The following is a 15,825-nucleotide window of genomic DNA, read 5'->3' on the forward strand; positions in this document are numbered from 1 at the left end:
CGCCCCTCTCCCAGCTGGGGATAAAAACCGGAAGTCCTGAGTCTCAGTCACTGTAACCACTGGACCTTATTGCTACCAAACCAGCAAGTACATTGCCATTAAAGGCAGGGGACACATGATCACGGTTCCCTTTCCTCCCCTGAGCCACCAGCCACTCACGGCGCCTGGGGCTATTGCCACAGATGTAGATGAAGATGATTCCTCGTTACCTACCCCCAACCTCCCTGCTCTCCTGCTAGTGTCAGCGGTGGGATCAGACCGGAGACCCAGCCACTAACCCAGGCCCAAAGCCCAGGTAGGAGACGCTTTTCCTTGTTTTGGGGCAAAAAGACAGAGTTGGGGAGAATGATTCTTCGCATCTCTAAATGCCTAAAAGGAGATTAAATGGTGAGAGTTTCTTATGGGAGCGGCCGCAGCTGAGATCAGGGCCTGGTGAGGCAGGCGCTGCCCAGACACAGCCAGAGACAGTCCCTGCCCCAAAGAAATTACAATTAAAATAGACAATAGGTGAGAGAGAAAACTGAGGCACAGGGAGGAGCAGTGACTGGCCCGCTATTGTATGGTGGGTCCATGAAAGATCTAGGAGAAGAACCCGGGGCTCTGTGTCCCACTGGTGTGCTCCAGCCACTGGGCCACACTGTCACTGGGGGTGGCATTGAAAATACACTGGGGGCTTCCCAAGCACAGCGTGAGAGCCAGTCTCCGCCCGACGCGCTCACGGTGTAAGATATGGGGACTGAACACGGCTGGGCGACATTACCAGGCGCTGTTAAACACCTGCCGTGCCCTACCCCAGAGCAGGCTGCATTTCACTGTTCGTGAAGGTGTCACTGAAGGTGTTTGAGATCTTTTGGGGGAGACCATGCTAGACTGATCAACTGTTCAGAGAGGGAGCATCATGTTTGGGACAGAGCTGGGAGCTGGGAACCAGGACTCCTGGGTTCTATCTCAGCTCTGGGAGCAGGGTGGGGGCTAGTGGGTTAAAGGAGAGGAAGCTGGGAGCCAGGACTCCTGGGTTCTAGTTCCAGCTCTGAAAAGGGAAATTTATTTTCAAACGCACCTGGGCCCTCAGACCCTTGCTGGCCAGTTGCACCGTGACCCAGAGCGAACATTCTCGGAGCGGTTGGGTAACATCAGACACTGGCTCTGCCCAGGCTGGGGTCACAGATACACACACAGACGGGCCCCGATAAACAATCCAGCTATCGGAGACGAAGCAGCAGAGGAAGCGCGAGGGGGTGCAGAGCTGCAGGACGGGCAGGGGTGCTGTGTAGGGGGCTCTCCCCTTGCAATCAGGGCTGATCTCTGCATCTGGGGCTTGCTGTTCCCCACTGAAACATTGAACCCCGACCCTGCCCCCTTATGCCTGAGCTACCCCTCCCCCACATGGCTCTCTCCCAAGGGATCAGAATGTCGCCCTGGGGTCCCTGCCACACCGCAAAGTGCTTTGTTCCATTCCACCTCCCTGACTCTCCCTGCACATGTCGGCTCCACTTAGGAACCGTCCTCCACTCCTGCCCTAAAAATGCCCTCTGCGTTGCTGTGAGCTGTCGAAGAGCCACTCGCCCCTCCCCAGAGGTGGCTGCATTTCACCCCTGAGGCCGTAAGCCCAGCACACATGGCCCGCTAGGCACACAGGGATAGAAATGCAAACATTCCTTGCTCCGCCGGGCCAATCTCCATGTTTTACTCCCTTCTGGTCAGGAAGTTCTTTTACAAAGGGCTCTAGGTGTAAAATACCTGGTGATGCAGCCGATCCCGCGGCCGGACGCCATCGACCGGCGCAGACGAGCTGTCACCCAGAAATGCTGCAGGTGAATCATTCCTGGCCCCTTTCCCTCCCAGGCCGGCTGAGCGCTCTGTCCTGGATTGAGATGGCCTTGGTGCTTGTCCCTGCCTTTTGCCTCCTGACCGGTGAGTAATTCACACAGACTCCACGCGCTGCCAGCCAGGCGACCGGTGGGGACCATTTCCCCAGCCCTGGGAGTGCGTCTACACTGCCAGGAGGGCGCTCGGAACCGGGTTCCATCACAGGGAAGTCCCAGCCACTCGCACCAGCGGCTCCACTTCAAGCCTAGGGGGCGTCTGGCCTTGAACCTGACCCCGAGCGGCCGGGTCCTTGCTGCTGGTTTCACCCCGGTGGAGAACACGCCTGGTTCTCACGGCAGAGTCAGCCTGGTCTAGCCTCGGCCACCCTGGGCTGAGCAGTGAGGGCCTCAGCCGCTCTCGTCCCCCGGGCTGCCGTTTTCCCTGCGCCACATCCTGCCTCCGGGCTTCTGGCTGCCACAGCGAGTCAGGGTGTCTCCTGGGCCGGCCTGGAGAGCTCTGCTCCCTGCCCTGCCCGTCCGCCCAGCTCCGGCCTGGCTGGCCCCTGCCCGCGTCCGCCCCCGGCTCCTTGTGCATGGGAAGTGCCTGACCTAGGGTTGGCAACCCTCCAGGACTGTCCTGGAGCGTCCAGGAATTAACAATTAATTTTTAATTAAAGATTATTATGTGATGAAACCGGCAGTAATTTGTCCAACCAAAGTTGGCAACCCTAACCTGACCCCTCACCAGTGGGGCTCCTCCTCAGTCAGGGCCTCTGGCCCAAGGGTCAGACTCCCCACTATGGGTGGGGGTTGAACTGAGCGGGGATGAGGGGTGCACTGAGGGGCAATATGGGGACCTGAATTGAGGGGGGATGGGGAGGTGAACTGAGGGTGGCTGGACTGAAGGGGGTGGCCAGGGAAGGTGAACTGAGCAGGGTTTTAGGGGGACTGAACTGAGAGGGGGTGAACTAATGGGATGCAGAGGACGGACTAGACGGAAGGGGGGCTGGGCAGATGCGGGGAGGGGGTCGGCCTGGACTGATGGGAGAACTCGGGGGGACAGGAGTGATTTGGGGGCTGGGGTGAGTAATTGCTGGGCTGGGGATGGGCTGATGTTGGGGGGGCACCTCCAAACTCTCCTTCCCCAATTCACAGGGGAGCGCGGCCGGGCTCTCTGTCACCCCCAAGCCAGGAGAGGGCGGGGGGCTCAGGCAGCCGCACAACACAACTTCCCCGATTGTGATTTAAAGCCCCTGGTTTGGGGGCTGAGCTGATGCTGGGTTCTCCCGGCGGGATCCGTGCGGCAGCCCAGCCTGCGGGCGGGTTCCCCAACTCTCAGGGGCCGGGCGCCGGTCTGATCCCCGATTCCTGTCCCCGGCAGGCGCCTACGCCCAGGAGTGGGGCGTGAAACTCACACCAGGGCCCCTGGCTGGAGGGACCGGCTCCTGCGTGACCATCCCCTGCTCCTTCACCTACCCCGCGGGGATGACGGTCTGGGCCGTGATCTGGACACGGGACGAGGATCAAACCGTCTATCACTCGGACGAGGCTCGTGTCCACCCGGAGTTCGAGGGGCGCGCCCGCTATCTGGGGGACCTGCAGCGCGACTGCTCCCTGCGGGTGTCGGGGCTGCGCCCCAGCGACCAGGGCACCTACCGCTTCCGGTTCTATGCAGTCAGCGCTGTGAAGAATGACACCTGGGGGACTAAAGCAGGACCGCGGCTCCGTGTCTCCGGTAACCGGGTTCCGTCCAGCGCCCCCGGGTCAAGGCAGGGCCCGAGGAGAACCGCGGAGAGGGCACCACACGCCGGCGCAGACACCCCGAGCAGGGCTTGTCCCCTCCAGCAGGGGGCAGCACCGGGACACACACACACACACAGGCGCGAGCCCGGGGGCCCAGCTCCAGCAATGTTCGGGGCCGGGTCTCTCCCCCGGCCCCACCTGCCGCCCCCTGCCGCTCCCCCGAGTGTCCCCCGCCCCTCCCCTGCAGCTCCCTGCCGCCTCCCCGCAGCAGCTGCCGCCGCGGGGTCCTAGCCCCCCCCCCCCCCGGCTCCCAGCCCCCCTTGCCGGGACAGGCGGACCCTGAGCCTGCCCTTCCCCCGCAGACACTTTCATTTTCCAGCGGGACCCTGCACTAGCACAGGGGGCCCCGCCCACAGTCACCGCCCCTGCCCCACGCTGGACAGGGGCCAGCCCCACCCCCCACCCCCAGTGAAGCTACAGTGAGGGGCAGCAGCAGGGGGGGAGGGGCCCATGTGATGGCAGCCCCCCCCCACGACCCCCGAGGAGCACGTGCAAGGGCAGTGGTGCGAGGTGAGTGTGGAGCAGGGGAGAAGGGGGGGGCCCTCCCCCGGAGCTCACTGCTGCCTGTGGGGAGAGGGCTGGGGGGAATCCTCCTCTCTGGCCCTTGCCCCAGGACAGCCTGTCCTCATCCCCATCCCTGTCCCACCCCCGAGCCCTCACCCCCTGCACCCCAACCCTCTGCCCTAGCCCTGAGCCCCCCACACCGCAAACCCCTCATCCACAGCCCTCACCCCCTGCACCCCAGCCCTCTGCCTGAGCCCCCTCCATCCCAAACCCCTCATCCCAGCCCCACCCCAGAGCACTCACATTTTTACATTATTTTTAAAAATGTCCAGTAACTCCTCGCTTAACGTGCTCGTTCTGTTCCTGAAAAATGCGACTTTAAGTGAAACGATGTTAAGCAAATCCAGTTTCCCCATAAGAATGACTGTAAATGGCAGGTTAGGTTCCAGGAAATTTTTTTTTTTTTTGCAGGACAAAAGACTCTATCTATCTATCCATCTACACACACACACACACGCAGAGTATAAGTTTTAAACAAACACTTTAATACTGCACACAGCGATGATGATTGTGAAGCTCGGTTGAGGCGGTGGAGTCAGAGGGTGAGGTGGTTCCCAGGGAATGCCTTACTGCCGAATGATGAACTCGCACTCGGCTCAGCCCCCAGGAGTCAACACCTCCCTGTTAATGCAGCCTCACTCTACAAGGCAGCAGGAATGGAGGGGGGAGAGGGGAAGACAGCAGGGCAGAGAGAGAGGCAGAGACACACACCCTGTGTGTGAGAGAGAGACTTTGAGACAGCAAGTGCTGCAAGCAAGCTCCCTCCATTCTGAGCCCTGCTGTGTCCCCCCCACCCTCTGTGGAGATGGGGGGGCAGGAACGGGGGAGGGGGACACCCTGACTCAACTCTCCTCTTCCCCCTCCCCACCTGCACATAGGGTGACCAGACAGCAAGTGTAAAAAATCAGGACGGGGGTGGGGTGGTATAGGAGCCTATATATGGAAAAGACCCAAAGATCGGGACCGTCCCAAGAAAATCAGGACATCTGGTCACCCGCCCTGCAGAGCGAGCAGGAGGCTCCCGGAGCAGCTCCCCGGCAGAGGGCAGGGGCAGCACAGGGCCGTGTGGGCAAGGAAGGCTGAACTGCCGGCAATTGGGAGCCTGATGGGCAGCTGCTGCACAGGGAACTTAGGGGAGCTGATGGGGGGGGGGGGCTGTCGGCCCACCCTGGCCCCACCAGCTCACTCCAAGGGGCTGCTCTTTCTGCAGGCAGTGGGCAAAGCAGGCGGCTGCCAAACAACCCGACAAGGGAGCATTGGGCAACTTTAAACGAGCATGTTCTCGAATTGAGAGCTTCTCAAACTGTGGTCCGTGGACCACCAGTGTCCCGCGAGCTCCATTCAGGTGGTCCGCGGCTAGTTCCCTCTCAGGTGCACTCCTGGGTGACCGCACAGGAGAGAACAAGGGGCCACCCCCTAATTAGTGGAGCTGCGCAGGCCTGGCTCCTCTAATTAGGTGCGTAGACCCTGGACAAGATGCACACGTAAGAGGAGGTGGTGGCCTTGGGGGAAATAGGGAGTAGGTAGGAGGGGACAGTGGTGTGAGAAGACGGGGTGGGTGGGCCCCTCACCCCCTGACCTGGATCCCTTTCCCCCTCTGGGACAGGTCCCCCCACTCTCTCTCTCTCCGTTCACGCCCCGTGTCTCCGTCTCGCCCCCCAGAGGCCCCCACAGGTGTCCGCGTTACGGCAGCGCCGGGCACCAGCCCGCAGGCAGGGGAATCGGTGACGCTAACGTGCAATTACACCAGCAGCCTCCCCGCCCCCAACTCCTACACCTGGTACCGGGGCGGTCGGCAGCTGGAGGGATCCCAGCAGGAAATGGTGTTGAAGAACATCACGGCGGAGCAGGCTGGGGAGTATCACTGCAAGGCCGACAATGGGATCGGCCAGTCCGAGTCCCCCCCCATCACCATCACTGTCTGGTGTAAGTGCCGGGGACGTGAGAAAAGAGACCTCCGGGGTGGGGGAGGGGCTGGGATTGTGCCTTTGTGCCATAGGCCCAGCGGGGGAGGGTCATTGTGGCGATCGCGGTGGATCACGAGCTCACCAGGAGCTCCCAGCGCCACGGTGGCCAGCAGGGCTAGCGCCATCCCGGGGTGCAGGAACAGGGCAATCTGGAATCGAGCAGAGAGGGGATTTTACCTCTGGATCTCGCCCTGGTGCAACCACTTCTGGGGTCCTGTGCCCAGTTCTGGGGCCTGCACTCCCAGGAGTTGGTGATCAGCTGGGGAGGGGTCAGAGAAGAGCCATGAGAAGGAATCAGGGGTTGGAAAACCTGCCCTAGGGTGAGAGACTCCAGGAGCTCCGTCTGTTTAGCTGAACCAAGGGAAGGTGAAGGGGTGACGTGAGCCCCGTCTGGAAGATCCTACGCGGAGAAGAGAACGTTGATAATGGGCCTGGGGGCTGAGCAGACAGAGATCCAGGGGCTGGAAGCTGAAGCTAGACAAATTCAAACTGGCAATAAGGTGCAAATGTTGAACAGGGAGAAGAATTTGCCATTGAAAGAATGATCTCCGGACGTGGTGGATTCTCCATCCCGGGGAATTTTTAAAAAACTCTGGGATGTTTTGCTAAAGGATCGGCTCTCGTTCAAACGGGAATGAATTGAGGGGAGTCCTGTCGTTCAAACGGGAATGAATTCAGGGGAGTCCTGAGGCCTGTGTCACCCAGCTGGTCCTTCTGCCCTTAGATTCTATGGATCATCCTTCCCTTGGCCCATCGCTACCTTTGACTGAGGTCTTGGGGAGGCTGGCTGTGATTCCTCCAGCCCTTTAATCAAACAGGCAGGGGCTGGACTACATCTCCCATGATGCATCACAGCCACGAATTCCAATGAAGCGCCCCTCTCCGCACCAAGAGGGGGCAGGTGGTAGGAGATCTAGTTCAGCCGGATGCCCTGGCCTACAGAGGAGACTGAGAACGTGAGGCACAGGAACTGCAAGTCCCATGATGCACCACACCGAAGGACTCCTATGACACACATGGAATGATGGGATTTTGTGAGATCTTGGTTTTCATTTAAAAAAACAAAATTTCTAGTAGAGCTGGCCAGGAAATGGGTTTTTTTTTCTAAGTGAGAAAGTTCCACTTTCATAGAAATGTAAAAAACCGAAATATTTCAATTGAAAATGGCCTGATGGGAGTTGTAGTTTGAGTGCCTTGTGCTTCCATTCCCTTCTGTGGGCCAGGATCTGTAGCCGGACTATATCTCCCATGATGCACCTTGGCGTAGGATTCCTATGATGCATGCCCTTCCCTCACCAAGAGAGGAGCTGGTGGGGCATCATGAGAGATGTAGTCCAGACAGACACCTTGGCCTAGAGTGGAGAATGAGGATACAAGGCTCTGAAACTACATCTCCCAGGATGAACCCTGACTATGGATTCTTATGAGGGACCCTTCCCATCACCAAGAGGGGAGATAGTGGAGCATCATGGGAAATGTCATCCAGCTGGGCAGCACAGCCTATAGAGGAGGCTGGGGGCGCTGGGAGGAGAGGGCTCCGCGTCTGAGCATCAGGTCTGCTGACTCCAAAGCCACCACGTGTAATGATCCAGCCCCATGCAGCCTCACTGTGGGCTTGTTACCCGGCTGCCTTCCCTCAGCAAATGGGATTCAAAAATCTGCTGCAGGGTTGATCCAAGAACCCTCCTTTCTCCTTTCCAGCCACCCCCCGTGTTTGGACTCCCGCGTACATCCTGGGACCTGCAGTTGCGCTTGTCCCCCTGCTGCTGGTGGGGCTGGTCGGCGTCATAGCTTGGAGGTATTTGCGCTTGCTTTGCAAACCGGTGATATCCGCGTCTCGGGTCGTCTGGCCATCCCCAGCTCCTCCCGCCTGGCCTTTGCCGGAGAACCCCGCAATCCGGGAGTGAGAATTGCAGAGCCAGTTCGGCTGCACGGAAACCCAGTCTTGGGGAGGTGATTGAATGGTGGTGGTTGGGTCCCACACAGATACCTGGCACCCGCAGGGGCCTGGGAAGGACTGGGTGGCCTCCTGGTTACACGGATGGGCTGGTGGTCAGGAGAGCAGGGGTCAAGCCCAGGCAGGAGGTTCTATTTTGTGGGAGCCTTTGTCCTGTTCCTTCCTCTCCTGAACCGAAGCAGATGTCGTTTTGCCTCTGAGCTGTTGGTCTCCTTTATTTGTAGGAAGAGGCGGAGCAAACGCCAGGGGCTGAGCAGTGATCCGGTAAGTGCATCTATGGGGCTGGGAGCCAGGACGCCTGGGTTCTATCCTCAGCTCTGCTGCTGACTCACTGCATGACTTTAGACGAGCTCTGTCCCTCCCTTTCGCCCTCCAATAAACAAGATTATAAAATCCGCCCCCACCGTTCCCCGAGCAGGACAGAAGCTCTTTCCAATCTCACTTCTGCCTGCCTTGCAGGACCAGCCCCCGATGTAACAGCAGGGCCTGGCTCTGGTCCAGGGCCGCCCAGAGGCTTCAGGGGGCCTGGGGCAAAGCCATTTCGGGGGCCCTTTAATTAATTAAGCGCCTTTTTAATTTTTACTCCCCTGGCGGCGCTCCGGGTCTTCGGCGGAGCGAGTGAGGGACCCGCCGCCGAAAACCCAGAGCGCCGCCCCCGTCCGTAAAAGCACCGCAGCGGGTGGCCCTCCCTTACCCACAATGGGATCTGTCCAAGTCGGGGTTGGGGCCGGTGCTGGGACTGGGGCCAGAGCTGTGGCTGCCGTGGAGCGGGGCTGGGTGGCGCTCCCCCCTGCCCGCCATGGGGGCTGCCCGCCTGCTGTGCCACCCCGAAAGTTCCTCCATGCCCTCCTAGGGTGGTGTGCCCCAGAGTTTGGGGACTGCTGCTCTAGAAGGGAAAGGCCGTGTGCACCCTTCCCTGCCCCCACCAGTTCGTCCTCCGCTGTGGGGCTGGATTGGAGCCAGTGCCCCCTAGAGAGGAAAGGCCCCATTCCCCAAGTCCATGATTCATGTCTGGTCTGGGTGCTTTAGCCCAGGGGTCCGTCCCCAGCCACTCATCCACAGGGGTTGTACGCTGTTGACCGATGCAGCCTGTCCAATCCCCAGCCACGGCGCTGCAGCCCACCCAATGCTAGCGACCCAAATGCCCTCGCGCCATCCCCAGCCCCCGTAACGTTCTCTCTTTCCGTGGCAGCACGCACACCGAGGTGTTCCCGGGCTCTCCGGATGGCACCGGGCAATCCCACATCTACAGCCAGCCCATGAACATGGGGAAAGTACTATAGGTGAGTGACTCATTCCTCTGTTATATGAGGCCCACGACTCCTGGGTTCGATCCCTGGCTCCGTGAGGGGAGGGGAGTGGAGTCTAGTGGTTAGAGTGGGGAGGGGGCAAGAGCCAGGACTCCTGGGTTCTCTCCCCAGCTCTGGGAGGGGAGTGGGGTCTCGTGGCTAGAGCGGCGACTACGAGTCTTTAGTCTGTTCCTTCAAGGAAGCCCAGGACTTTCCCTCTTACCCATCACGTTCACACTGATAAGTCATCCACTTCTCCTCCTCCCGCTTCTTCCTGGGGTTCGAGGCAATCAGTCTCAGCCCATAGGAGCCGTTCTCGCTGGCCCGCAGGTCACACCGCTGCAGGCTGCAATCTCTCTCCAGGTCCCCCAGGAACCTCACGCGCCCTCCAAAGGCCGGGCTGATAGCGGCGTTGTGTTTATAGAGGGCGGTGTCACTGAAATCTTTCTTCTCAGGGTCATACCCAGGGTTCAGGTACCAGGCCAGGGAGTTGATGGTTGGGTTGTTTGGCCTTCTGGGGTTCAGGAGGCAGGATTTATAGCGGCACGGGATGGACAGACAGGCCCCCGTCCAAGCGATCAGGGACGCGGGCACCTCGGCGGGTTGGTCTCAGTGACACAGGAAACCTGGAAGCAGCAGAGTGACTGAGATGGCAGCGAGGCGCACGCAGGCCGGGCGCTTCCGGTGCTGAACTGGGACTCAGGAGATGGGGGTTTGATTCCAAGCACTAAACTCCCTGTTCAGCTCATGGTGTGCCTCTGTGCCTCAGTTTCCCCATGTGCACAATGAAGAGAACCCAGGAATCCTGAATCCCGACACAACCTTCCCAACCCCCTATCACTGGATCCCATCACTCTGATGCAAGTGGAGTAAATCTCACAGAGGAAAACCTTCCTCTGAGCTTGTGACCCCCCAGCCGGGTCTCCCCTCCCTTCTCCCCTGCCCCCAGGGCTCTGTGGGTCTGAAGGAGCCAGACCTTCAGGGCGAGGCAAAGGGGCCTTACCCGGGAGGAACAGCAGCCAGAGGAGACACCTCATGGTGACCCCGGGCAGCCGTGGCACTGGGGAGCAGAGGAAAGAGCAAAGGGCTGGTTGGTTCCTGTGATGACCCAGAGGAACATCAACCACCCGCAGTGGAGAGAGACCAGCTGGAGGGGGGACTGCAGGGAACCCCTTACCTCCTCTAACGACTAGACCCCACTCCCCTCCCAGGGTTAGGAGAGAACCCAGGTGTCCTGGCTGCCGGGCCCCCTGCTCTAACTCACTAGCTGCCGGATGGGTTTGTCACGCATGGCGCGGTGCAAGGGGCCTCACATTAAATAGGGGAGGCACCTAAACGCAGGACAACTGTTGCCCACCCCGCTGGGCAGGGAGGTTATTACAGGTCTTGGTGCCCAGAGCGGGGACATTGAGCTTCCTCTGGGAAAACTCCAGCGGGAACCATCCCTCTCCGGACGATCGATCCACGGGGGCCCCAGCAGCCCCTCGCCTTGTGTGGGAGGCTGCGAGTACGTGTGTAGCTCTCACTGGTGCATGGAGCGCTCTAGGAGTTGGATACGCGGGGACAGTCGTCACTTAGCTGGTGACTTTAATCCAGTTGAGAAGAGACAGAGAACCTTGTTCCCGCAACTGTCTGTGTTACTGGCATTCACTTCAAATAAAAATAAAGGATACAGGGGTGGGGGTCTGGTGGTTTGGGGGGCTCATGAGACACTTGTGGGGATCCAGGGGCTGGTGATTTGGGGTGGCTGGTGGGAGACACTAGGGCGATATTCAGGGGGCTGGTGGTGTGGGGGGTTCATCGGAGACATTTGGGGGGAGTCAAGGGGTGGGAGGCCGGTGGTTTAGGGGGGCTGGTGGGAGACACTTGGGGGATTCAGGAGGCTGGAGATTTTGGGGACCCAGATCTAACAACAGAAACTATTTTCCCTTTCCCACAAGGCGCTGAGCTTTCCCGCAGGCCAGAGACGGAGTCACCCTATGAGGTGAGCGCAGGGTCTGTTACCCTCCCGCCACCCCCGGACCCCTCTGCCCCCTGCTGGCTGGAGTGTGTCGCGGCTGCAGCCTCCCCACCCCCCGCACTGTGAATCCCTGCCCCCTGCTGGGTGGAACCGGCACTGCCTAAGTGTGTGTGTCAGACCCCGTCCTGCTACCGGCTCAGGGGAGATTCCCCCAGCCACAGAGTGTCCAGTCCTGGCAGCACCCACCCCCCTGGCCCTGGGGCCCATTGAGCAGGGATCTCACTGGCTCTCTGTTTGGGCCTACAGGAACTCCAAGGACGGACCCAGGATATTTACAGCGAGTTGGTCTATCCCCAAGCTGGTTCCCACTGAGCTCCGCTGAAATTCTGACCAGCCTGGGACCCCTCTGCACGGCCGGGACCTTAAACACAAAGAGAAGCCATCGCTCAATGGGGGCAGATCCCAGCGGGGTCCACAAGCGCCGGCTTTCCATTGTGCCGGGGGGTGCTCGAGCCCTGGCTCCGCCCCAGGCCCCATCCCCACTCCACCCCTTCCCTCAAGGCCACACCCCTGCCCTGCTCCCACCCCATCTCTTCCCACCCCCGAGTGTGCTGTGTCCTCGCTCCTCTCCCCTGTGCACCGGTGGGCAGGAGGAGCGGGGAGGGAGGGGGAAGCACTGATGGGGGACTGCCGGTGGGTGCTCGACGCCTGTGCTGGGGTCAAGCGGCCGTAGCTCCATTGGAATGAATGGGGCCAGACCCCCAGCTGGGGTGACGTGGCCATCACTCTACTGGAGAACTTGACTGGGAATAAATAGCTCCGCAATGCAGGGATTGGGTAATTCTTTTTCGAGATCAACTTTAGAAAAAATAGTGGAAATCTCTAGACAAAAAACAGCGGTTAATCTGGGGTTAAAGGTGAGACGTGCTGAGGAATTCCCAGGAGCAAAGGAGAGGGGAACAAGGGAGATTTCAAATCCCAAAGAGGAGACAGGCAGGAAATTCCAGGGTCAAGTCAAAGTTAGGAGAACCCAGCAGCTGGGGGACGAGCAGTGGGCGTGAGCTTGGTTCAGAGGGTTTTCCCGGCTCCTCGAGGAGGGTGAACACAGGCCGGGGCGTTGACGGTGGAGTCTCATGGGGTTCATGGTCCTGGCAGCGCAGAGGGCACCACGGCCCGCAGGGACCTCGGCCGGGCTCTGTTACAATAGTCCCCAGGCTGTTTGAATAGTCTCCAGGATTGTCCGAGGGGCTGGCAGTATCCCTGGAGCGCAGGATTTCCTGCTGGGGACGCAGAAAAACACACAGTGGGAAAGAGGGTCTGAAGACCCGTGATCACACCCCCAGCTTGAGGTGTGCGTGTGTCTGCCCCTGTGGGCAGTCAGGCGACGAGCGGTTGGATCAGGGGCCTGGCAGCAGGGACTCCTGCGTTCTATCCCCAGCTCTGGGGTGGGAGAGGGTTCCAGTCGGTTAGAGCATGGGGGTTGGGAGCCAGGACTCCTGGGTTCTGTCTCTGGCTGGGGGAGGGACAAGAGTGACTGGTCCAGGACATCCGCTGATGGAGGCGGGAAGGGCTGGGCCAGGAGAGGGGCCAATAGACAGAACCAGGGACGGTGTTTTTCTTTCTGGCCACATTTCAGCCAGCGGTTTCCCAGGGGCGGGAAAGGGGGACAGGCCTGCCAGGGCAAAACCCAAACCCTCGGGGTCAACACTATCCTGGGACCAGACCGCAGCCCCGCAGTGCTAAGGAACCGACAGCCCAGGCCAGGCAGACCCTCGCTGTACTTCTGTCTGTGCCCACCTGGGGGGGACGTGGAGCCAGAGAAGGGCCCCTCTGTTTGGAACAGGGCTGAGGTTACAGATTGGATGGTATATTCCACCCCACCCCCGTGCCGAGGCCACGATCGCCCCCTATTGTCTGGGCCCCAGGCTGATTGCGGGTCCAGGCTGAGCTATCCTGAGCAATTAGTGACCTTTCTATTCCCCTAAGGCACAGCGACCCCTAGTGCCATGCTGGGGCATTGGGGCCAGTCCTGACTGCCAGGGGAGAGCCTCCCCCCGGCTCCCTGCCCATCTCCCATCCGTGCCCGGATCGTGCCCGCCCCTGCTTAGCCAGAGAGAGGAAAGTGAAAGGACTCAGACGTTGCTAAACAACCCCCTACACCTGCAGTGAAAGGGGGAAGTTTAGAGCTGCCCTTCAAGGTGTTCTGGGGCCTGCCCCCCCAGCTCGCCCCCCAAGGGGACCCACAGAAATCTCACCCCTCCTTACCCCATCAGATGCCACTTCCCCATTCGCCCTCCAAAGCCGCTGGACTGATTGCTCATCTCCCCCCAGCCAGATTGGCTGCCGGAGCCGCGACTGCAGGACGCGCTATAAGGTAATTGCACCTTCCCCTGCTGATGGGAGTTGGGGCTAGTGGTTAGAGCGGGAGGCTGGGAGCCAGGACTCCTGGGTTCTTCGAGGGTTGAGGCTGGAAGGCAACAATGGTACCCCCAGCCGATTCTCAGATCTACCGTCAATTTCAGAGTCAGCTGGAGCTGTGGGTGCTCTGACCAGATGTGAGGAGCTCTGTGTGTCCCCCATCTTCCCCCGTCTGGTTGGTCAATTGCCCCCACCCCGCCAATCTATAGGTCTCTGCTTCCGGGGCCGTGAACTTTCCCTGGCACTTTAGGGCGCTGTGCTGCAGGGGAGGGGCTCTCCTCTGGCAGTGAGGGCTGGCGCCGATGCCCCAGCTGGCACTATGGAGTGCTGTGCTTTAGGGGGTGGGCTGGGGGCTCGCCCCTGGCAGGCAGAGCTGGACCCAATGCCCCAGAGAGGCGCTAGGGGGCGCTGTGCGGCAGGGTGGGGTCTCTCCCGGGCACTCAGGTCCGGCCCCCATGCCCAAGGGTTGCGTTCGGGTTGCTGTGTTTCGGGGAGCAGGGTGGGGGCTCTCCCTGGCAGTCAGAGCTGGCTCCGATGCCCCAGAGCAGCACTAGGGGGCGCTGTGCTGCAGGGTGGGGGCTCTCCCTGGCAGTCGGGGCTGGGGTTAAGATCTCCAGGCGGGAGACGGGACAGGTGTCACACCCGGAGTTCAAGGGACTGACTGAACCGTGTCCCAGGAAGAAGCCGTGGGCAGCGGGTTTCCTTGGGATCCCCAGGGAGGCGGGAGGACAATTTCCCCATCTCTGCTCCTGCAGGAACCCGGCCCTTGGAAGCGACACCCTGCAGAGGGGGGCCCGGTCGGCTGATTACCTCCCCCTGGAGACTGGAGAGCAAAGGTCTGAGACCGTTACGTGCTGCTCATCTCGGGGGCAAACCCCAGGGCTGGGGCGTGCAGGACGGACCCCTCCCGCAGCCTGAGGGGGGAGCTGGAGGGGGGATCTCTGGGGAGCTTTGGAGCACACAGGGTGGTTCTCGGGTTGCTTCAGGGGTGTTTCCCCCGTAACGCTCGCACCGTGGGGCTCACGCTGCTTGCGAAGAAGAGCTGGGGGGCAACTTACCTGCGGCCGTTCCGCGGGCGGGGGGAGGCCGTCCGGCTGGCTGGGGGTGTCCCCGAGTCGGCAGGCAGCTGCGCAGCCGGGAATAATCCCGGGGAGGAGGGAGAGAGACACAGATCTTGGCCCAAGATGGCTGGGAAGTGGGTGTCGCAGAGGGACCGCGGAGGGGGATACAGGGGTGGGGCCCTGCCTTTGTCATCGCGGTCTCCCCTGGCCGTCAGGGCTGGCCCAATGCCCCAGGCAGCGCTAGAGTGTACTGGGCTGCTGCGGTTAGGGTGGAGGCGCTAGGGGGCGCTGTGCTTCAGGGGCGGGGTGGAGGCCCTCGGGGGCGCTGTGGTGGGGGGCAGGGTGGGGGCGCGAGAGGGCGCTGTGCTGCAGGGGTCAGGGTGGAGGCGCTGTGCTGCAGGGGGCGGGGTGGAGGCACTAGGGGGCGCTGTGGTGGGGGCAGGGTGGGGGCACTAGGGTGTGCTGTGCTGCAGGGGCAGGGTGGAGGCACTAGGGGGCGCTGTGGTGGGGGGGCGGGGTGGGGGCGTTAAGGGGCGCTGTGGTGGGGGGCAGGGTGGGGGCGTTAGGAGGCGCTGTGGTGCAGGGGGTCGGGTGGAGGAGCTGGGGGCACTGTGCTGCGGGTGAGCAGGGTGGGGCACTAGGGGGAGCTGTGCTGCAGGGGCGGGGTGGAGGCGCTAGGGGGCGCTGTGGTGCAGGCGGTCAGGTGGAGGAGCTGGGGGCACTGTGCTGCGGGGGAGCAGTATGGGGGCGCTAGGGGGTGCTGTGCTGCAGGGGCAGGGTGGAGGCAATAGGGGGCGCTGTGGTGGGGGGGCGGGGTGGGGGCGTTAAGGGGCGCTGTGGTGGGGGGCAGGGTGGGGGCGTTAGGGGGCGCTGTGTTGCAGGGGGTCGGGTGGAGGAGCTGGGGGCACTGTGCTGCGGGTGAGCAGCGTGGGGGCACTAGAAGGAGCTGTGCTGCAGGGGCGGGGTGGAGGCGCTAGGGGGCGCTGTGAGGGGACGGG

At 61.3% G+C, this 15,825-nt stretch overlaps 1 protein-coding gene and 1 long non-coding RNA gene across 2 annotated transcripts; one reads left to right on the top strand and one right to left on the bottom strand.

Moving 5' to 3' along the window:
* Positions 1 to 1,874: 1,874 nt before the first annotated feature.
* On the top strand, positions 1,875 to 11,930 carry LOC141977528 (B-cell receptor CD22-like). Its single transcript, XM_074939047.1, has 8 exons — positions 1,875 to 1,914; positions 3,190 to 3,543; positions 5,838 to 6,101; positions 7,844 to 7,940; positions 8,324 to 8,363; positions 9,292 to 9,382; positions 11,329 to 11,372; positions 11,655 to 11,930. The coding sequence occupies exons 1-8, from the start codon at positions 1,875 to 1,877 to the stop codon at positions 11,718 to 11,720; spliced, it is 996 nt and encodes a 331-aa protein (XP_074795148.1). The 3' UTR covers positions 11,721 to 11,930.
* A 51-nt stretch (positions 11,931 to 11,981) lies between these two features.
* Positions 11,982 to 15,083, bottom strand: LOC141977280 (uncharacterized). The gene is made up of 3 exons (XR_012636194.1): positions 14,825 to 15,083; positions 13,614 to 13,741; positions 11,982 to 12,628 (listed from the first exon to the last, which is right to left on the bottom strand). It is a non-coding gene; the product is annotated as an uncharacterized LOC141977280 (long non-coding RNA).
* Positions 15,084 to 15,825: the final 742 nt, after the last annotated feature.

This window comes from Natator depressus, chromosome 24, assembly GCF_965152275.1.
Source record: "Natator depressus isolate rNatDep1 chromosome 24, rNatDep2.hap1, whole genome shotgun sequence".
NCBI lineage: Eukaryota > Metazoa > Chordata > Testudines > Cheloniidae > Natator > Natator depressus.